This window comes from Canis lupus, chromosome X (genome assembly GCF_003254725.2).
Source record: "Canis lupus dingo isolate Sandy chromosome X, ASM325472v2, whole genome shotgun sequence".
Lineage (NCBI taxonomy): Eukaryota > Metazoa > Chordata > Mammalia > Carnivora > Canidae > Canis > Canis lupus.
Window position 1 is genome coordinate 3,181,415 of NC_064281.1, and position 23,674 is coordinate 3,205,088.

The window sequence follows — 23,674 nt, forward strand, 5'->3', positions numbered from 1 at the left end:
AAGTTGCAAGACATCTTTTGGAGAAGTGAGTCAGCAACATCATCACCATGACTATTAATGCCTGACAATCACAGCCTTTTGGTGCCAGTTTTTCCTCAGAAATGGCAGTTTATAGATAGCGTAAAATCCAAACATTTGCTCACAGCTCTCTCTTTGCTCCAACCCAAGAAAATGTGAGCCACGGAATTGCAGAATAATGATGTTTTTTAGAGTGGTCACCTTGACCTTGCTGTAATCGGAGGGGAGAAAGTTGGCACGTTGACTCCTATAAATTATTGAAAAAAAATGCCCACAAAATTCTTAACACAGGAGAGTTTACAAGGAGACAGTTTTCTCCAGCTGGTAGGAGAAGGCGAAACCAAATGCACGAAGGCTGAGGAGGAGATGCTGTGCCATCGCTGGATTGGAGGGCATGGTTGGAGGGAGGCGTGTGCAAAGGATTTTACTAAGAATTTTTGGACCCCTTGGCACATGTGTCATAAGTAAGGGATAGCTTGAAAACAGTTAATATTTGAGAAAAAAAAAAACAAGGACAGAAATATGTTAGAATGAACATATTTGTCCACCATATTTATTGATATGATACATATTTTGATATATATTTTGTTGTGCGGTAAATGGTAAATGGGATCAACCATGTCATAGGACAATGTATGGTTCTCCATGCTTAGTGCTTTGAGGGTAATGGTGCTCCAGACCCTTCTTTGGATGACGGCCTTACAAAGTTGATGGAGGTATTATAAGGTCTTCTGCTTCCTTTCGCGAAGAAGTCAGTGCCATGGATACAACGCTTTCTTATGTGGAGTTTGCTCGATAGGCGGAAATTGTCTCAAAGAGCGTGCCAGCCCCACATCCCTAAAAACCGAGTCATGAATCCTTGCTTTTCTGTCATCCATCAGCTGTTCTTCTGTATGGAGTCTACATAATCTGTGGCTGGGTTATGGGGACAATGATATGGACACTGTGTTTGTTAGTCTTCATGCACGTTACCCATTTGGAAGCAAAATAGGAGAAGACCCCCCACCCTCAAAAGCATCTAAATGGATAAAAGCTGAAAGTGATGCAATCCCCCCAAAAGCATTTAAATACATGGACAAACGTTGAAAGAGATGGGACGTAAATTGTTTCAATCTCCCCAACTGCTCAGCACAGAGATTAGGTTTTAGACACATTTTTATAAATCCCACCCTGTGTTTTTGCATAAACCACGTTGACAGCAGTAAGAATAAAGCCAGGAATTGCTTTTTATGTTCCAAGACTCAGTTAGTTCCCCTACTCGAGGTTGGAGAAGGCTTTTCATTCATTGCAACTTTGAGAATGAAAAAGTTCATGGAGTCATGGCGGCTTGGGCCCCCAACATCGGGGTGCTGAGCCTCGCAGTCATCGTGAAGAAGCCATGTCTCACACGCTGTTTCTCCAACGATGGCCCTATCCATCCTCCATGGGCTGTTGCAAAAAAAAAAAATTACTTTTCATAAGTCGTGTGAAGTCAAGTTTCACAATCGCCTGTGGATGTTTTCATTTGAGATGTGAAATCGCCAGGAGGAAATTTGGAAGGTGAAGAAAAAAAAAAAAAAAAAAAGAAAAAACTTAATAGGGTTTATGTTTCTGTATGCAATCTGGTTTTTGTTAAATTCTGTTAACACATCCATTGTTACGTGTGTTCTAATTTCTTCCGTTGAATTTTAAGTGTGAGTTGACACAGGTCTGCTAAACACGTAACCGAGGCGCAGAGGCATGTACAACAGAGTAGAAAATGTATGAAATGTATGAAATAAGATGAATGCATTATGGCTGAGAGTGTATTTTCTTATGAAAAATAAGACCTCTGGCTGCTGTGTCCTAGTGACCGCCAGCTTCATGGGTCTGCCAAACGGCAGATCCATTTAGCCAACTATTTCTCACCGTATCTCGCTTAAACGTGTTTCAAATGTAAAGCTCTCACATTCCTCCTACAAGCCTACGTGTGTCTCTCTCGGGACACATCAGCATGTCTGAAAATGCCAGGACAGAAAACCACGTGTCACCCGTGACTCCTGTGTTTGTCTCACCTGCACGCTAATCCTGGATCACTCCTTGGTCTGTAGTATGTGCTTAATTAAATGCCTGCAGGAGGAATCAGCCAGGCAGTCTGAGTGAACGGCAGAGACCACGTACTGTCCAAATCCTGGGATATGTGGGACAGGATATTGGATAAATGGATTTGAGGGAAGGGGAATGACCAAAGTTGCAACTGCAGGATGTAAATCTCCAGGGGGCCAAACCCAAAAGAAGAGACATCAAAGAGAATACATAGAAGCGACATTCGGAAAGTCTTGGCCACGAGCTTTGTGGGTGCGGGGATCTGAAACCATGTTGGCTGCTTCCTATCACCTTCTTCCTGTATTTTTTTTAAGTGGTTGATCTTTATATATATATATATATATATGGAAAGTCACCTTTCCAAGAGTTGGACAACTACAAAATAGGAATAAAATAAATCATTCTAAATGTCAAAAAAAAAAATAGTGCTTAAAAAATAGGTAGCTGGACATGTAAGAAAATTTTTAAATAATCAAATTTCTTAAATTGGGTCTTAAAAGAGCTCAGTCACCTCAGTGAGAATCCTCTATGGATGAAGAGAATGTAGTATGTGTGGGGGCACCTGGCTGGCTCAGTTGGATGAGCATTGACTCTTGACCTGAGGGTCATGGGTTCAAGCACCACGTTGGGTGTAGAGATTACAAAACAAATTTTTAAAAAATTTTAAAAAATAAAAAAATAAAAGAATAGTATCAATGATATACAAGGGAAGTTCCACTCATGCTACTCAAGCTTATCAATTCTTGAGGGGCACCTAAGTGGCTCAGTTGGTCAAGCAAGCACCTTGGGTTTAGGGTCCTGGGTTTGAGCCCCACGGCAGGCTCCCTGCTCAACGGAGAGTCTCCTTCGCCCTCTTCCCCTGCTTGTGCCCTCTCTGTCAAACAAATAAATAAATAGGGCAGCCCTGGTGGTACAGCGGTTTAGCACCGCTTGCAGCCCGGGGTGTGATCCTGGAGACCTGGGATCGAGTCCCATGTCAGGCTCCCTGCATGGAGCCTGCTTCTCCCTCTGCCTCTCTCTGTCTCTCTCTCTCTCTCTGAATAAATAAATAAATATTTTAAAAAACAAATAAATAAATAAATTTTTTAAAAAAAAGTATTCCTGACTGACTATAAAAGGATAATGAGGTCAAAACTGCAACATTTTTGCAAAAGGTTCAAATATCCATTGCCAGACAAATGTGCTAATGCCTTCCAGAGCACCATCAGCCGCTTCTTTGGGGGCCAAATCCATGGCGTTCTAAAAATAAATGATAAAGTAGGCTGTCCTACTGAGGTGAACTTCTGTCTCCTTTCGAGTGGGATCTTCTCCATCCTACCTGCCTCCGGCGAAAAGCCTGTATCCACAAAGACAATGAAGACTTGACACAATTATGTCAAAAGTGGGTGTCACAGAATTACTCCCGTCTATTTCCCCGTTTAAAGTCTTTTATTTCGCCTGACTGTATCATTTATAAATTGTAAGTACGTGATGGGATTTGAAGCACCCATAATAGGACTGAATTCTCATCCCCATGAACCACATGTAGACATAAAGACAGTGTGGATCGCCTGGGACTTGAGGTTAACTTTAGCACCAGGGGAGGCTTTTCCCTTATGTGTTGATGCAGTAGCAGTGTCAGGCATCTGCAGAGAGCTGGAGCTTGCAGATCGCACTTGCTGATTGCATCGCACACCTTGATGAGGGCAGAGCCCGGGAACGTTTGCATCCAACAGCCTGAGGCTGGCGGCAGGGATTGGATTGGACAACCTGGAGAGTGGTTGGCAAATTTGAAGGCAAGTCCTCAAGTTTGTGCGGATCCAGGCTGACTTCTTTCTTTTCTTTTAAATTGTTTTAAATAAACCTTTTATTTTTCATTTTTTTAGATTTGTGGAGAATTTCCAGTGATGGTACCAAATGCCCAGATAGCACCTGCAGCCGACTCCACACTACGTGGGGATCCTGCATCCTTTGGTCAAAGCTGAGATGCAAACGTTGATGCCTCCTCGGTAGTGAAAGTCCAGTTTACCCGGATTCTTGCCATTTTTGTTAAATAGATAAAGATGTGCCAATCACCTTTATATGCCAAGAGGGTGCTTTTATCTCTCTCTCTCTTTTTTTTTAAGATTTTACTTATTTCCGAGAGAGAGCACAAGCATGAGCGGTGGCAAAGGGAGAAGGAGAAGCAGACTCCCTGCTGAGGGGTTTGATCCCAGGACCCCAAGATCATGACCTGAGTCGAAGGCACATGCTTAAGCAACTGAGCCACCCAGGCACCCCTGGAATGATGGTTTTTAATATACATTTTCTAAATAAACGCTTGTAGCAAAAGATGCATATGTTGAACCTGAGGCTGATGGGTTTTCATTGATTGTCTCAAGGTTGGATGGTTTGCACTTGACTTAGCCAGGACGGACAATGAGGAACCATGTAACCCAGAAGACAGGATGAGTCTGATTTCTCTACTGTGTTGACGTTCATTTTTATGAGCAAAATAGGTTTGCTGCTGAATCTGGTTTATTTTTTTCATAATCATTCTTGTTCCGATTGCCAATTGTTCCGAAGCCAATTTATACATTATATTTAAACTCTACACAAGCCAGAAAGTGCCTCACCTACCGCAACTCTCAAACCTGAGTAGGTTTGTTTTGAATAGCAAGAAGCTTACATGGGATGTTTATTTGTTCAACTGAAGCAAGAATACCTTCTAGGTCAACTTCAAGAGACAATCAAAAGTGATGGAAACCATCAAACAATTTACACTATCTCTTTAGAGTCTAAACACTTAAATGCAAAATAAACATCAACCCAAAGCAACTTTCAGTGGGCCTGAGGTAGCTCTTGATGACGGTGTTTGGCAGCTGCGTTGTGATGAGTAAGGGCAGCTTTCTTCGGGGAGTTTTATAAATCCAAAACACACCACAAAAATGGCATTCACAGATTCCGTATTGATAGGGAAAAAAAAAAGTGTGTATTTTATTGAACTTGATTTTTTTTAAAGGCGATGCTTCTCCTGGATAATAATTCAATGCTTGGAAGACAATACTGTTAACTTTTATCTCCAAGTATTCCTTTTCTTATAACTAACGTGAATAGATGCTTATCACAACACAACTATGTAGCTCGCTAAATGTCACCAGACGACGTAGGCGTAAAAATCTATGGCTGAGGGTCAGTCTGTGGATCACCTCCTAAAACTGACAATGACTGAGCCACCAGATTTACTGTATGAAATCCCATCAACCGAGACTCGTTGAAACTTTAAAAATCATCATTTTCATAGTATGTGACATCATAATGTTCCCTCGTTCAGGATTATATATTCGAAGCATCATCGCCTGTTAAGATATTATAAAATCAGCTCCTGCAATTCTTTGGCGCATGATGTTGCTGGGTCGGTAAAGCTACATTGTTAAAGATACCAGAAATTCTCTTGAGATGGATTAAGGAAAATGGAACGAGAAGGCATCTTAGAGCATCAACGACTTCCTTCCTTTCCCTGCATGAAAGCTAGAATGAGTGATCCGTATTGGAGGTTGCTCCAGCCATTATAAATGGTGAAACCAACCCAAGGACCCCTCAATTTAAAGTTAATTGACAATAACTGGACCTCTGTATTTCACTTGCCACTTCCTTGCCATAGATCAGGTCCTGTGCCTTTGGTAGTCTGTTCTCTTTTTTTTATTCATACACACGGTGTCATTTTATCACAAAACAGTCCCTAGAGGAATGTTGAATAGTATTTGAAGCAAAGAGCAAACACCTGTCTTAGGTGATTCAGATTTTGGTTTTTAGGTCATCTCTAGAGAGGCTGGGAGAACCACAGCTACACATCTGCTTTGGCGATTTGTTTTTTCCCCTTTTGCACATTCACGTGTGTGTTGCCACTCCGTGGGAAGGAAATCTCATTGCTTTGCAACTCCTAGGAAGACCTCATGGCCAGATCTCCGGCAGAGTAACAGCCTTTGTTGATGACGTCCCTCCCTACCTGGGGAATCTGGGCCAGTTGATATTCTCAGAAAAAAAAAATTAAAATTAAAAAATTCTTCCAAAATGCAGCCACAGTTAATTATTCCTTGTTGTCAAAATGCACCTAAAATATCTCACGAGTTGTCAGCATGCCACCGTGGAGAAGTGACACGTTTTGACAACTACCTATTTGTTGATTTGGGGATTTACATTGCATGTGACAAGAGTATTTTACGATATAAGTACTGACTGTTCTTTCTTCCGACTAGTTCAGTTTTCCGCAGGAGTTAGCTTTCTGGTGAAGGTCACGATGCCAGATTCTGGTTTGGCCTCAAAAGGAAGTCTTTAGTGTCACAGAATGCAGCAGAGTGGTGGGTGGGCAAGGGCGGAGGGTCTCTACCCAAGTTAATAAGGGGGAAAGCAGGTGGCAGCTGCCTAGTGGGCTCTGGCCATCTGCAGATACGAGAATCCGTGGACATGACACATTACGGCAGTCGGCATTCTCTAGAATTTGCGAAAAGTGATTTTATCAGAAACAAGCCTAGATAATTCTAGTGACGACAGACTTAGGAAGTTTGTCTCTACCGTTCATTATACAGAGTTCTCATTTAAAACGAAAACGTGCGGGGCGTGTCACATAACACATTTAAAAAATTGCTAGCTTCATTAGGAAAAGTTAGTCGGATCGTTCAAGTGTCTGATTTTAAATCGCTAGGAATTAAATAATTCAAATGAAACGATTGCATCTATTATTTTTAAAATAATAGAATAGTCGAAATAGAGAGGAGGAGAGAAGAGAGGATAAGAGAAGAGACATTGGTCCTCTGAGATGCCCAACAGGTGCAGCCCCTCTTTCTTACCTGCGGAGCAGAAGAGTTGGAGGAAGAGAGGCTCAGTTGGAGGTGTTATTCTACAGATTTCCTTCTATGTGAGGGAGCAAGAAGTATATGGGATAGGCACGTCCCTAAAAATATGCCTGCAGAGAAAATAGGAAAATAACATTTGGCTTTAAGACTGTATCGGATACCTGACATCACACATACTAGGATAACATGTTTTTTTTGGGTCTTAAAAGTTTAATCCTTTCCATATATACTCATGAACGGTGTGATGGAAGATGGAAAGGATGTCATGCTTCCCTACACACATAATCTTGGTCTACTTGGTTAATCAGTAGGGCACGGTTTTCGTTCATCAATGTAGGTAACATGAGGAATCTAGGGTATTGATAACACAAATTATGCTCTACAACTATGTTAAGTCATATTACCCATCGTCATGGCAATAAAACTCATGGATCACATCTCGTGCTGTTCATATATTTAATACATGTTTTAGAAAGCCATTCATCATCAAAGGCAATGCAGGTAATTATATATTTTTTTATTTTTTTCTAAAGATTTTATATATTTATTTGAGAAAGGAAAAAGAGAGAGAGAGGACAAAGGAGAGGGAGAGGCAGATGGAGAAGAAGCTACCTCACAGCTGGGAGCTCGACTCGGGGCTCAATCCCATGGCTCATGACCTGAGCCAAAACCAAGAGTCAAACGGTCACCCAGGTGCCCCACAATACACATAATTTTAATTGGCACTCCCCTTAGATGTTTCAGGTGCAAACGATAAGTCAGAAATAATGAGAATTATTTTGAAGTAACTTCCTTATTGGTGTTTACTTCAATTTCTAGTTAATTTTTCAGGCAACTGTTGTCTCAGTCAACAGTAAACGGAAAGTTACATGTTTCTCATCTTTCTTGAAAGCAGAGGTGAGTGTAAGATGTTCGCTAAATCACAGCTCAGTAGAGATACTTGATCAAGAAAAAAAAAAGACATTCAATCAGCCCGATTTTAATGAACACCTACACCCGATTTTAATGGTCCTGCATTGCAGCCGTAAAGAAAAGAGAGTGCATTTGTAGAAATGTGTGGCACTGGACAGGTAATCAATGATAAAGCAGCCCAGTGGGATCGTTGGGAATTGCAAGGGCCTGTTGACACGCTAATGTAGGTGCGATGAAATCAGGACAGTCCAGCCACTCTCTGGAAGAAGAGTCTTTACCGCAGGTCATCTGGCACTTATGTTCTATTTTTCTTGGGAGAGCACTTGGTGAGCTTTGACTATATTTGAGGTTGACTCTGAGCTGCTGAGCTTTGGTGTCTGGATGAATCACTGTTTTTTTGAAGTCGGGCATGGGGTCGCCGTGTGTATGAGTCTGAAATCTTGTCTTCTGCTCCCATGTCTGAAATGAACAGCACTGTGATTCTTGGTTGACCTCATTCCTGTGGGAGAAAAGGAAAAGTGAGACCATCTTTGGCAGCTCTTTCAAGTTGATCTGTTTATGTAAACCCTCAGGGAAGACCCAGCATACTGCCATGCATGGACACAAATTAAAAGAGAGAGAGAGAGAGAGAGAGAGAGAAATCCATCCAGACTTTGAATCTCTTGTTTTCTCCTTCATGTTCTGCCTAAATCCCACCCCTACATGTGGAGAAACTTATAAGCCACTGAGCATAAATAATATAAACTGACATAAGAGCATAGGCCAAAATATCTCTCAAGCTGGTGTTAAATAGAGGTGGGAGGTGTGTACTCAAATATATGTGACATTTTGGGAAAAAAAGGTGTGAAACAGAAAATGGTATCTATTCAGGAATGTAATGCAAGGCTCATGCTTTCCTTAAAAAAAAAATGCAATTTTTACATTACTTTAGATAAACATTGTGTAGCCAGAGTTCCTTTTAAGGAGGCCACAACTCCACTTAACAGTGTGTGGTTTTGGGTCTTTCTCAGCTTTTTCATCCCCAGGGCACCGGTGGTCGGACTAGAATAATCCATTCAGATGCAAATTCTTTCATGGGGGCAGGAGTCAAGAGCAGCATGGACATTGAGGTTGGGTTTAATTAGTTAAAATGTAGTCTGTTAAATCTTAGGCCACAAAGTGAAACACAGGTGTTTTCTAAAGACTTCTTGACAAGACTCAAGAGGAGAGGGTCCTTGGGATGGACAGTCTCATTACAAGGGAAATGGAAAAGATGGGACCATAAGAACCATTGGCTCATGAGGTCGTTAGGTGGTGCTGGTTAATTTGAGAAATATGGAAAGGGACGTCTGGGTGGATCAGTGGTTGAATAAATAAATAAATAAATAAATAAATAAATAAATAAATAAAATCTTTTAAAAAGTTTTTGAGAAATATGGGGAAAATTCTGGAAACACCCAGTAGTTAATTATGCTTGCTAAGGAAGAGGAGCTTGCAATCGTTCTTTCTTTCCCAAATCAGAAACAGGTCAGCCAGGATGATGGCTTGAGAGCACTTCTGGCTCAACCTCACGGGAATAATATTGTTTTGTAGGTTACAATAGGAATCCTGTTCCACGTCACAGGCACGGAGATCTTTTTGTGACACAAAAGGATTGAGGCCACCAATTGAGGAAGACTGTCCAATCGCATTCGCATGAAGGCGCTGCCTTTGCATATTTGTAGGTATAACGTCAAAACCACTCAGGTGCGTTAAGGGTCCCCACAGTCATATATACTTGTATGAAAAATAATTTCCCACTAAACTTGTATGTCTCCTCAAATGCTTCGGATCCGATTTTGCAGGGAATGCAACATGACAAGGTAATGACCTGCCAGAGAGAATCCAATCAGATCAAAACTTGAAAGATAGTGTTTTGCAAACCTGTTTTTAAAACAAGCCATGCATCTCTTTAGCTACTCATGCTATTGTCTCTGTGATATATTTAAAATAAAAAAATAAAAGTTATTTCTCAACTTGTTGGAGATGTGTGCATGTATGTGTATATATAGAGAGAGATTTCTAAACGGCACACATACACATATATACATATAGAGTGTGTGTGTATATATATACACACATGAATATATGTATACATATATATTCATATGTATATATGTATATATTCATATGAACATATTCATATCTACCTATATATACATATCTACAGAATTATGGATAAATAGGGACGCCTGGGTGGTTCAGTGGTTGAGTGTCTGCCTTAGGTTCAGGGCGAAGGTCCCTGGGATCAAGTTCCGCATCGGGTTCCCCGCAGGGATCCTGCTTCTCCCTCTGCCTGTGTCTCTGCCTCTCTCTGTGTCTCTCATGAATAAATAATTTAAATATTTTTTTAAAAAAGAATTATAGATAAATAGATAGATGGGATGCCTATATTATATACAACTCATGTTGCATTATTAAGGCTCCCAGTTTTAACCCAAAAGTCAGTTTACTGCTTCCAGGAGTATAAATTATATATAACATTTCTAAATATTTACATATCAAGAACACACACATATTAAAAGCACACACGTATATACATATGTATGTCTGCAATACATATGTACACATATATGTGTAATAAATGTGTAGAACTTAAGGACACCCACATACAAATATGTTAGAATATACAATATATAAAAGCAGAATTGAAGGTACAATTTTTTCCATTTCTAGTGGAAGAACTTGAAATGTAGCTCTTTGAATGTGTTATGAGTTGTTATAAAAACTGTAAAAATATATAGCCAGAACTCGCTTCTGGACACTGAAAACTACTATCTGTTCAATAAAGCACTTATGCCCCCCAAACCCCACATAGATTTCGAGCACTTTTACTTTTTAAATCGTACATAGGAAATTCTAGGTCGCTTGTAATAGTAATAAGTAGTATGTCTCTTAGGAATGTCAGAAAAGGCAAGGGGCTCTATACAGAGAGTTATGGGCTACACCAATAAAAAGAATCATGGTTAATCCTGTTGCCGTCTGTAAACTACACACTAAAATGGAAACCCTCTTGGATTACATAATATCAAAATAATTCCGGGGCACCTGGGTGCCTCAGTCAGTTGAGCGTCTGAGTCTTGATTTTGGCTCAGGTCATGATCTCAGAGTCGTTAGACTGAGCCCCACGGTGGGCTCCGTGCTCAGCTCATTGTCTGCTTGGGATTTTTTTCTCTCTCTCCTTCTGCCCCTCGCCCCACTCATGCTCTCTCTTTCAAATAAATAAATAACTATTTTTAAAACATAATGATCTTGTGCTGCCCTAAGTATTCAGCTTTCTTGTCTACCAGGTTATGGTGCCACGGATAGTTTCCCACTTCATTTCAGGCTATACTAGGTAAAAGGAGACTAAACTATCAGTGGGGAGCAAGTAAGTATATTCAGAGCTGTCCATGTGGACAGAGACAAATATATAATTTTTTTTTTCATAGATTGTCCAGAATCTGGAGAGTTTAGATCTGTTGGTATGGCTGCACTGGCTTCACAAGAATTTTAAGAGCCAGTGCAATGGACTATAGATCCCAACACTGGTGGCTTTGAAAATGTGTGTTAGCTGTGTCATATCGAAGCAGAGGGAAGGCAGGCAGATGAGTGGCAGGAATGCATGCCTTCAAACTCTAAATAATCTAATAAGGGCATTTGTTCTGCAAGTGACTACAAATCAAAACTAGTTTGGAGCAAGAGGCTACCATTCAGTGTCTGGGGAAAAAAAAAAAAACAAACTTCTCAAGACTAAGTGTATCTGCTGATGGGTTAACATGTCCATGAAGCAAGCAAACTGCCCAATATCTGGGAACAGTGAAGGTCAGTTCTGGCAATTTTTGAAATGGCATTTTTATGGGGCGATTTGATTTTAATGTGGAAACATGGTTTCTGGTGTGAGGTTGGTCAATGACTGGCTTGCTTTCCAAGGCACAGGGCTCGGTGACTGGGTAAGTTTCAGGACCATCATTCATGATGCGAGGCTGACGTTGAAAGATCACGGTGCTTTTGAGACCGGTTGTAGTGTTTCTGGTGGTTGAGGACAAGGAATAATCAGTCTCCCTCTGATGCTGAATTTGGAGCAAAAGATCTGTATAGCCTCATAAATGTCCAATGCAGGACCACGTGCATGCTCTTACTTTGATCCATTTTACCTGCCAATCTTCTGGTTCACATGTTCATAATCTTAATTTGTCTACCTACATCCGGTTTGACCTTCACAACTTCATCTACCCTGTGTGCTTCTGCTTTCAAATTTCCTCAAAGTATGTTTTCTTGATCAGTTTTTAACGTAAGAATTTCAGCAGCCCCATGGTTGTTTACATAACATTCAAAATGTAACAGGCACACAGCCATCTACGAGAAGACACAAAACAAAAACACAGAAATCCCACAGAAATCTAGTAACTGAGAAATAATGCAGTTGACATTCCTTACGTGTGTGGTTAGCCAATCACTCCACTCTCTAGAGAATGTTTTGTAATTTGAAGATTATTTTTAGGTAACAATTTTTATGGCATTGCTGAGATATGCGCTTAATGAGCCTTTCTATGCTCCCCAAATCATATTCATTGATACCTTTGCTGACTTCAATTATTATGGTGGATGTGGATGAAATCAATCAATAAAACTAAACAGGGAAAGGAAACAAGAGTATTAGGAAAACCTCCTTTCATTAGGAAGACGACAGATTCACATCTTGTTCACGTTTCTGATCTGTATTTATTCAAGAGAAGCTTGTGCTTTTCCATTTAGAAATGATCAACAATACCTCCCTTCCACCACAGAGCCGAGACTGCTAGACTGTCCTCAATATCCATGTCAGTCTTCTTCTTCAGTTAATGAACTGAATTCTTTGTCCAGCCCTGGCCAGTGGGAGCACAGGCTACATTTCTCCGCACCTCCTGGGATTGACAGTTGTCTGACTCATATCCAGGAAATGTCCTGACCACAATGTCCTGGGTGCTTAAAGATCCACCCAGATCTAACCAGAGGTTACGGGTCTATCTTAAGTCATGAAAATATGCCGGAGGTGGAAGAAGGCGGAAGAATCCTTGCCTTCTGATGCCATCCAAGACTATGTAGTCCCGTAGTCCAACTATGTAGTATGTAGAGGAAAATATCCCCACCTGCTTAATGGTGATAGACACTATTCTTTTATGTTCAAGCACACTGAGTAAGTGGGATTTTGTTTTGCTTTTCACTACCAGTCTGAATTCTACACAATCCAAATCTAGCTTTAAATACAGTCTGTATCTTACAGTGGTGAAAGGAATTCTCCTGTGTACGGTTGACATTTGATCAATGATGGGGCAGGGCCACTGACCCCCCCTCATTCAGCCAAAACCCTATGTATAACTTTGACTCCCCCAAAACTTGACTAGTAATAGCCTACTGTTGACCAGAAGCCTTACCAATAACAGCCAATTAACATATAACTTGCATATCATATGATAGCACACTATATTCTTACAATAAAGTTAGCTAAAGAAAATGTTAAGAAAATCATAGGGAGGAGAAAATGCATTTATAGTACTGTACTATATTTATAGAAAAGATATCCACATATAAATGGACCCACACGGGTCAGATCCATGTTGTTCAAGGGTCAACTGTGTTTCTCTTCTCAAATAATTTATTATCGCCTATGTTTCTGTGGTTACACTTAAATAAAAGGAGTTTTACAATAGGAATCTTACGCTTCAACATGCATGTGATAGCCACATTGCATGATATAAGGAACATAATGCATATTTATGTAAAGACAATCATCCCTAAAATTTTTGGAGTCTGAATGTTCCATTGTGGGAGATCTATTTTAAAAACCGACTGCAGTTCAGACATATTCTAATTTCAGAAACAAGATTCAAATTGTACGCTTTGTAACTTCTTGCTTCTGCAATTGATATTGGCAATGTCAAGTCTGCAAATATTCATGTAGGTAGGACAGGTAGGTAAATGCTTGGGATGTCATGCCAGTATGGTATCAGGTATGCAGAAGGAGATTTTTTAAAAAACGAAATGTGCTGTTGATGCTGGTCTAGAGTAGAGAAAAAGATGTTTTTCTTATACATGCAACAGTGTTGCTTGGTTAAACTATTTCAATCGGCAGTATAACTGGACTGCCTTTAAATATCAGGTCTAAAGGATGACAAGGGTTTGAAGTTGTTCAACAGATTAGAGGAAGCTCGAAATGTTGATCGTTCTTTCTCAGAGGCCAATAGGTAGACACACACGTGATGCCCAACTTTATAAAGGTTCAGTTAGGGGTGAGAAGGCAGTAGCAATGGAACATAACGCAACAGAACATCTGTGTGGCTTCAGAGTGAAGGTGGCACATAACCACGTCTGGAAGAATGAGTCTACATCTGCACCGTGTTGAACTTGTGCAGCCAATATTTTTTTTCTTTCAGATGCAATGTGCCCTCATCCAACTCTTCACGGACTCCAACTCAATCATTCCTATTGCTACCTTTGCACTGTGTTCATGGAGGATAAAGGGTGGACATCCCCAGTGAAGGGAAGAGAATGAAAAGATACAGCAAAGAAGCACATTCGTGTATGTCACAAAGTAGTTAATGCATATTCATGATGTGATTGACTACGTTAATTAATTGATTATGCAAGTAGCTAATGGCAAATACACTGTTGCCCAGCACGGGCTACTTTGAGTATGAGTGCATTTGCAGATACCTCGTTAAACATAGCAAGTTGAAAACTGTTATTTCCCATAAACCCACTAAGAAGACAAAAAAAAAAAATGTGTCGGTAAGAGGCAAAATTTTTCGAGACAGAAATAGGAGAGCAGATGACCACATGTTCAAGATTTCAACAAAGTAACATAAGCTGGGAAGCAGATGGATGAATCCCAATGTATCCAGATCAGAGAAGCTTGGAACATCTCATCCTCAGGGGAGTAAAACCAAGAAATAGGACAACTCTGGGCCCCAAATGCCAGAAATACTTGGGAACTGGTGGTACAAGAAGCCTCTGGTGGTGAGGTCCCAGGTGGGGATAAAGCAGGGCTATCCTGAAAAACAAAATCCCCCAACCCCTGCTCAAGGCTTGAGAATCGCCTCCTCCTGGACCTAGCAGAGCACCCACTGGAAATCACGTCTCTCTCGGAGGGGCTCCGTTCTTCCAGACGCCAGCTGCAGCTAGTGGGCAGGGTGGAGTCAGATAGAAAATGAGAGCATTAAGGGAAAGTCTACACACCGCATGTTGAGAAGCACAGCCCACTTTCCACACTGGATTCTAAGCTTGCTAACAGCTGGGGTTCAGCTATTTCTCCCTAGGAAAACGGACAAGTGGAGAGAAAACAGAAACAGATACTGCTATTTACATGTCCCCATTGACAACGCATGCCCCCGATTTAAGTGTAAGTCCCTTCAGTTGGCAAAATCTCTCCAATCACATGCAGCTTCCAGCCGATTTTCATGCAACTGAGGATCACCCAGTCCTTGAAGCGGTGCTCTATCCAACGCAAAACAGGGGGACTGCTAGAAAAATGGTCCGAGCGCACCTGAGGTTCCACTAAGTTGAAACTCTTCATAAAGACAATGGGACTTGACTTAAATTTTTTTTTAAAAAATTAAGTAATTACTTACTTAATTTATTAATTTAAAAAATTTAGTTTATTTTGAAAGCATACTTATTTCTAAAAATTATTTAATTTTTTAAAATTACTATTTTTTTATTTTTTAAGTAGGCTCCATGTTAAGTGGGGCTCGAACTCATGAACCTGAGATCAAGACCTGAGCTAAGATCAAGAGTCACCCAGGTGCCCCCCAAATTCTTCCATTTTTTAAAACAGACACTGCATTTATTTTTTGTGATTTAAAACTGAATACACGGAACACCAGGATGGCTCAGCAGTTGAGCATCTGCTTTTGGCTCACAGCGTGATCTTGGGTCCAGGGATCGAGTCCTGCATCAGGCTCCCTGTGAGGAGCCTGCTTCTCCCTCTGTCTATGCTCTGCCTCTGCCTCTCTCTCCATGTCTCTCATGAATAAATAAATAAATACAATTTAAAAAAATAAAATAAAACTGAATACATGATGAAAACTTTTAAAAAGTCTTAGTTCTAATTTCTAATATGGTAACTACCGATAGATACGAGTCACTTGTAAAACATACCTGCATGCACACATATCAGAAAGGTGGGGGATGGTCTTGTAAGTGGTTCTTTCCATTTACCTAGACTTGGTGTTTATATTCTTTTATCTGATAGAGGCGCAAAGTTCTTACCTGGTAGGAATGTGCTGGAGAAGGCTGCCCTTACCTTATATTTACTAATTTCCCTTTGTGCGTGCATGTGTGTATTCTCACAAACACAAATATGCATGCACACACACACATATATATACTGCATATATGTAATATATACCTATATATATATCCCTGGAGAGAGACAGATAGATTGATGATAGATAGGTAGGTAGATATGTAGGTAGGTAGATATCATGGATGGATGGATGGATGGATAGATAGATAGATAGATAGATAGATAGATAGATAGATAGATAAATAGATAATGATAGATAGATGGATAGGTAGGTAGGAAGATAGATAGATATGATAGTTGGATAGGCAGGTAGGTAGCAAGATAGCTAGCTAGCAAATAGACACACAGATATGATAGCTGGATAGGAAGGTAGGTGGGAAGATAGATTGATAGGCAGATAGGAAGATAAATAGACAATAGATAAATGGATAATGGCATAATAATTCTCATCAGACCCTTTTTCCTCCTCAAAAAGTCTAGATAATTTTATACAAATGGATGTATAACATAGCATGCTTTACAACCGTTGTCCCGCAAAATGTCTCATGTATTACCTCATTTGATCCATTTGCTAATTTCTCCTCAACAAGCGATTTGGCGACTGTTGGGTCTCATCTCTGAAATGTGCAAGAACAATGGTGAGCACATAAATTAGGCCAGCGTCGCTGTGTCTGAAAGCAGCATGTGGGTGGTGTGTTAACTGGTTCAGAAGAGACGGATGTTGGCTCTTTGTGTTATGAAGAGTTTCCATCATCCAATAACTCATCCAAACGTTTGTTTTCAAGTGATCTTTTCTCTCGTGCATTATGATATTTCCAAACCCAACCCTTGGAATCCAACCAGGAGTGTCCCCTCTCCCTCAGGGTGCTTCTCGCCCCAGCTCCCTAGATTGAGATCAGGAAGCAAACACACTTCCCTGTTAGAAAGCACAGTCTAATTTGAAATGTAGAATGGAGCAGATCCCAGAAATTAATGCCCACACCCAAAGGCACAAAGTAATTATTTTCCAAAGAGTGTGCCCGCTAATCCATAACTGCCAGATGCACAGTACTTCCACGAGAGGTGCAACGGAGAATGAATGGCAAACAACTCTACTTTCCTCCTTCGAAATCCCACCCCTGTCCGAGACCACGCAACGCCAGGCTCTACAAACATCATAAGAAGTATCTTCAAAAAGCAGATCCAGGGCAGCCCGGGTGGCTCAGCAATTTAGCGCCACCTTTAGCCCAGGGCCTGATCCTGGAGACCCGGGATCGAGTCCCACGTCAGGCTCCCTGTGTGGAGCCTGCTTCTCCCTCTGCCTGTGTCTCTGTCTCTCATGAATTAATAAATAAAATCTTAAAAAAATTAAAAATTAAAAAAATAAAAACCAGACCCAGCCTCACCTCTATCTGTCCTCATTCAGCCCTTTATTGCCTTACCCACCCACCCACTCACCCAGCTTTTGTCTGTTTATGTTCAGCTTGATTGCAAAGCTGGGAATCACTGCTTAGGAATCAGGATCTGAGAAGTTGCATGAAAGAGACAAAGGAAAAATAATGTGGAGTCGATAGGAAGACACACGTGAGTGGGGAGACTGGCACCACATTGTTGCCTGTTGTATGCGTGGTGGAGATCCTCACCTGTCACCCCTGTTTGCGGGTCCCTAACGGCTAGTACAGGCTCTTTTAGTATCTGTTTCTCTACAGTCAGATGGTGCAACCGGATGCCGTTATGGGTGACGCGCCCTGTTCTCACCCAGACCCATTTCCGAAGGGTTGCTGCAGACACACACGAGCTTGAGGGACTTCCTCTCTTCACCTACACCCCATGGCTGACTGATGTAACGCTAAGAACTGAGACCCCTCGTCTCCAGCAGAACAAACCCTGAGCTGCAATCCACACTCCTGAGTTCCCGTGGGGCCAGGCTGGGATGCTTTGGCCTCTGCCCTGCCCATTCTGCTCCCCTCACTCCCTGACAAGAGTCCCCTGAGACCACACCCTCCATAAGCCTTGGGCCCTTGCTCAGCTTTCACTTCCAGAAGGGACTGGCCGGTAGTTCAACAGGAGGATGATTCCCTTATACTGTTCCAAAAACTCGCAGGGTTACCTTGAAGAGGCAGCCGCTGCCTGCATGCTCCGTCCAGCTTTGTGGTGACATCAACAGAGAGAACCAGAGAGCCCAGCAGGGGTGCTGTGCTGTTCTGGCTTCTGCTGCTACACCTCCTGGGGCACCATGGACTTCTTTGGACACCCTATAGCAAGACACGTGCCTCTGAATGAGCTCCGTGGAGGCAAAGCCAAAAGTGATGCTGCAATGGGGTCACGTGCAGCCCTGTTCTCCTGATGGTTCTCCTTTACTCTGTTGTCCCATGGGAAGGGAAAGGAGTCTCTGTCTCTGATTCTGCTACACTCATCTGAAAACACTCTTGCTCTTGGAAGCATTGGCCAGATTCTCCACCCTTTATACTCGGGAGCTGGTCAACATGCCAGCTGGGCCAGATGGCTGTTTGGACAGCTAGCAGTTGGTACAATGCGGATGCTTGGGTGAGTCCTTTCTCAAGAGCTCCTAGCACTCTGATTCAGATTCATCCCAACTGGGACTCGACTTTAGCGAGAGATTTCTAAAGATATCGAGTCCTTCTGGCTAAATCAAAACCAAATGGAACTTCTACTGAGAACCGGGGAGCAGCAAGAAGAATCTCCAGGAGAAAATAATAGGGAAGACCAGTGATTGCCACTGTACACAGGCATGTGGTCGCAATGCTATGGCCAAGACATGACCCTGCCTGTTCTTTCTGTAGCATGTGGAAGGGTGAAGGAGTAGAGCAGACACGGTCTTCTCCACCTGCCCAGTAGACATGCCAAGAAAGCATGAGGTCCTGGGGTCAGCCAGCTCTCTAAGCAAGCTGGGAGCTCCCTTCTGCATTTGAGGGGCAAATAGCAAATATGCATTTAAATCCATATGCAGGAGCACCTGGATTGAACATCTTCCTTCAGCTCAGGTCATGATCCCAGGGTCTTGGGATGGAGCCCTGTGTTGGGCCCCCTGCTCAGTGGAGAGTCTGCTTCTCCCTCTTCCTCTACCCCTCCCCCTGATTGTGCTCTCTCTCTCTTTCTGTCAAAATAAATAAATAAAATCTTTAAAAAAAACCCATTTGTACACTCCTCTTCAAGATGCCTTTTAATAAGACATTTAAAAATCTAGATAATCTAGACAGAGTATTAAAATATTTTACAAGGCATAGATATTTTAGGAAAGCTTAGTAGAACATACGGGGAAATATTCGTAAATAAAGCATGCTTAATCAAAATCAATAAAGTAAGATAGCAGGTGGTAGGTATTGGGACCACACGTGCGTTATCTGCAAGTGTTCACGAGTGTTTTAAGATGCAAGTCAACTCTTGACACAAAGGAAGGACACACATTCTTGAAACTGAGTCCAGAAATATGACGGGTTCTCGTGAGGAAATAGTGTAATTCACCGAAGAATGTCTGAAATAGGAAGCTACCATGTATGAACTGGCGTCCTGAGGGCCATCCCTCACGATGTTCCCCACACCAGCTGATGTCACAGCTACAAAACATGGCTCATGAATGAAATGATTCAAGGGCCAAACTCATACGGGATATGCTTCGCTACAGATGATTCATTCCAAGGTGTCTTTTAGAAGAGTGGGGGTCAACAAACATCTAAATGCTGACAAACACACACACACACACACTATAGACACATACATACGCTATACATGTACACATCACACAACATTTCGTAGCAAGTACACATATGTACACATTACACGCATACTTGACACACATTACGCACGTACACATTACACAGTACTTCAGCCACACATATTACACACGCACACTTACACGCGGACTTCACACACATAACAAATGTACGCGTCACACTCATTACACGTGCAGATTTACACACATAGATTTACACACACACTTCACACATATTACATAAATGCACTACACTCGTACGTTATAGACACATGACACGCACATCACGCACACAAACATTACACACACATTTAGGAGAGCTGTAGTTGTGCCTTTGGAGAGATACACGTGGACACCTCTGGTTGAGAAGCAGTGCTTTTGAACAATGAACGGATTGTGCACCCCCAGAATGAACTTTGTGAATTTGTGATAAATAATGCATGACGATGCATGTGAGGTCTCAATCCTTGGCAAAACCTCAAATGCAACCGGTTTACGTTTTAGCTAAGCTGTAACATTGCCTCTCTTCCAGGAAAAACTAGGATGTTCATTCATTTATGAGAGTCGATAGCTTATTCTAAGATAAATAGGCATCCGACGCTTCACCTAAATAAGGAAGTGGTTTCACTAGATGTGGAGGATTAGATCTCTATGCCCGGGCCCTGATGCTGAGCTGCTGTCTCTTCCCTATATTAGCTAGTGGGATGTGGATGCTACAGGTTTTCTAAGCTTGACACTGCATCCAAGGGTTATAAAGATGAGTTTCATAGATGTGGCACCATAGAAACCTACATTTCTGGGACCTGGCATAGCATGTGAGGAAATGTCATGAAAACAATGTATGTTATAAATACTTGAAATACATATTATAAATAATTAATTCAAAATAGTATCAGTTTTAGGGGTAGTTCTAATTATTTTACAAGAAAAAACATAGTCATTGCTATGAGTAAATAAAGAGTAAATGCCCACATCCTCGCATTGCTAATCAAAAATTTATATTTTCTTTTTCTTATTTTGCCAGTAAAACCTAAAAAAAGTTGGTTTCGTGTCTGTGTTTATCTGCTTTTTTTATTACTAGCGTGACTAGCCATTTGTTTATGTTCATTGATCATTTAAATCTTTACCGTGAATACATTTTTTCTTATTTTATAATTGTGGTCTTGTGGTCTGATGATCTTATCAGTATATATTTTCTTACTTATTTAAAGCACTCATTAAAAAAAAACCACTAACATGGGCTCATTGCTCCTTTTGTGTGTTGAAATGGTAAGAGAGGGATAATAACCATTTTGGTTTTGTTTCTTTGTTTATGGTTTCTGGCTTTTACAGAGTCAATATGGTCCTTGATACCATGAATTTTGATATCTAATATCATGATTTTATGATTCTCTGCTGTCATGTAAAGCTTAGGAAGGCTATTTCACTTCCAAATCTATAAAGATATTATTATTCTTTTCTCCTCATTTTTTTTTGTTTTTTTGAGGGAGCTTTTGTGTTTTTAAGGCTTAAAATTTTATTTGTGCAGGTGGAGACCTGTCTGTATACTATTCCCCAAACCCCAGTAGACAGCCAAATGTCCTAACAGTGTTCATGGAAACGGCTCACTGATTGGATCTGACCTTCTGATGTATGACAAATGCCTTATACACATGGATCTGCCTCGAGATTTTAAGTTTTGCTCTTTAATGTTACATTTCTCTCTCTGCTTCACTCACCCACTATTTCTATTGCAGGATCCATTAATATCTGAGGGAGCAATATTTATACCTTACACTTCTGTCTCAGATATTTTTTTTCTTAATTATCACAGCACATTTCTCAACCCCAAAATGTGAGACTCAGTTTGGTAAGTCACGCCAAAACTCCCGTCCATTTGTTTGAACCACGTCACATTCACAGATTAATTTAAGATGGATGAGTTTCTTAAGCTTAGCATTTCAAAGTCACAAGAAGAAAAAGAAGCAGCGGTTTAAAATAATAAATATCCCAAAAGTATTTGGTAAGAGCACACTATTTACACTTCGAATACAAGATTCTCTGGACCGTGCTCTTTTCCTGAATTATTTTTAAGCCATGGAAGCCATAGGATATTCTGATGATGCATGGTCTCATGAGGGAAGCCGAATTTTGCATGGGCTGCTTTATATCAGACCTAAACCGGTAAGATTTAGTAACTGATCTTGCAAGGAAAGAACATTATGCATTAATTGACTTCTGCGGGCTTTTCATCTCTGTTGTCTCTGTTGCAAACAGCTGGTGTAGCAGGTGGCGTACTAGAATGTGTACAATGGTGGAGACTATGAACTCAAATTTTTCCTAAATAAAACAAATAACAGTAGATACCACAGATCCTCGCTACCATGGTCTAGAGAGACCCCTTAAAATTATGAAAAAGGCATGCTGCAATTTAATTCCTTGGCTCTCTAAAGCTGACTTTGCCCTATTATCAATATCAGATTCAAAATTAATCAGTGTGGTTTTCTCTTCAGCACATGTAAGCAAAACTAAACTGATGGCTGTGTATATATATAGAAAGCATGAGTGATTTCCACGTGCATGTGGCTGAGAACCAAGTCTCTGGATGGCTTCCCCCCCGCCCCAATCTATTGAATACATACATACGTACATACTCGAGAGGAAAGAAAGCTCACAATGACATTGCCAAGTCTTCGAAAATGAGTATTTCACTTTGAGTGTCGATAATAGCGTCAAATTGTTAAGCCTCGCTTTGGTAAAAGGATGGTGAATGAGTACATTTATGTTTGCTCTGTGGGGCCACAGCATGTTTTTCTAGATGTCCACTGGAGAATGGCACAAAGTAGGGATCTCCATTTGTGGGAAATTTGAAAATACAGTGCAACAAAATTTATGAGAAGGCTACTTCCTCATAAATTCTAGACTCTGAAGTAATGGAGAACGTGTACTTCTGTGTTCAGATCGCCAAGGTCAGAGTGATTCAAAAGACTATGGAGCTGGTCTGTTCTAGAATATTCTATGATCTCCAAGGGCATACACATCATGTCTCCATATCACAGGTAGCTCATGTGCTTCTCATCTACATATTTGCATTGTGTGCTGTCAACTCAAATAAAAACACCACGCAGCCACCAATGGCAACGGTGGGCTTGTTCTGTCCATTGCCAAAGTGGCAGTGATGCCATATTCACATGTCTATAAAGCATCCCCAGAAATCTTTCTCTTTCCCTCTCTGTTCAACCATTCCCATGTCACCCCGTCAATCAAAACCTACGCTGTCTCTGGATCTGAGAGCTTTTCCAGCTCCTCTTCTGTCTGCATCTCTTCCTTGGCCATGAGCTGTCTGACATTCTTCTACCCTCTTTGCTGTGTCAGTGATGTGATTGTGTTCTGAAGACAGATTTCTAAAGATAAATTTATAAATTTATAAACATAAAGCTGAATTACCCCAAAGCGATGGGCATGGGACCTATGAAACTCCCATAATGCAAATATGTATGCAATTGAATGTGAAGAAATACTAAGATAGTTTGCGTCTTGGAAAAAGGAGACGGTCATTTTTCATCGAAAATGTTCAGAATATGTTCCCTTCCTCTTCCTACTTACATGCGTTTCATAAGCAAAGATACCGCTGAAGCTAAGATTATTATCTTTGATGTTAGTTTTATTTTTTTGTTTTGTTTTGGAGGGAGGAGCAAGATTTCAGGCTAGAAACTCTATAAATGGGCTTAAATATAATTGCATGCCATTTTAATTGAAGCTTTCATAATCACTACAATAAAATTACTACTTTACCAAACGTAAACTATATATTCCAGTAACTATCAATCACACTGACAACCTTTGGAGCAAATGCAAGAATTTATCTATTTCATCTCTCCTTGCAATTCT

The 23,674-nt window shown here is 40.9% G+C and overlaps 1 protein-coding gene across 6 annotated transcripts in view; it reads right to left on the reverse strand.

The window, feature by feature from the left end:
- Positions 1–541: 541 nt before the first annotated feature.
- LOC112652290 (uncharacterized) overlaps positions 542–23,674 on the reverse strand; it is a 64,206-nt gene continuing 41,073 nt past the window's right edge. For 2 of the 6 annotated variants that reach the window (XR_007409405.1, XR_007409404.1), the window contains 4 exons: positions 16,647–16,709; positions 7,509–8,307; positions 6,891–7,006; positions 542–1,446 (listed from right to left, as the gene is read on the reverse strand). Coding sequence is in view for 2 of the 6 variants with exons in the window: in XM_025435813.3 (XP_025291598.1) it covers positions 7,971–8,307 (337 nt within the window). In the remaining 4 variants the exon portion in view is untranslated. Of the gene's footprint in view, positions 1,507–6,890; positions 7,007–7,382; positions 8,308–16,646; positions 16,710–23,674 lie in introns of those variants that run through there. The other 4 variants (XR_007409403.1, XR_007409402.1, XM_035711461.2 and 1 more) reach the window with 4 other exon arrangements.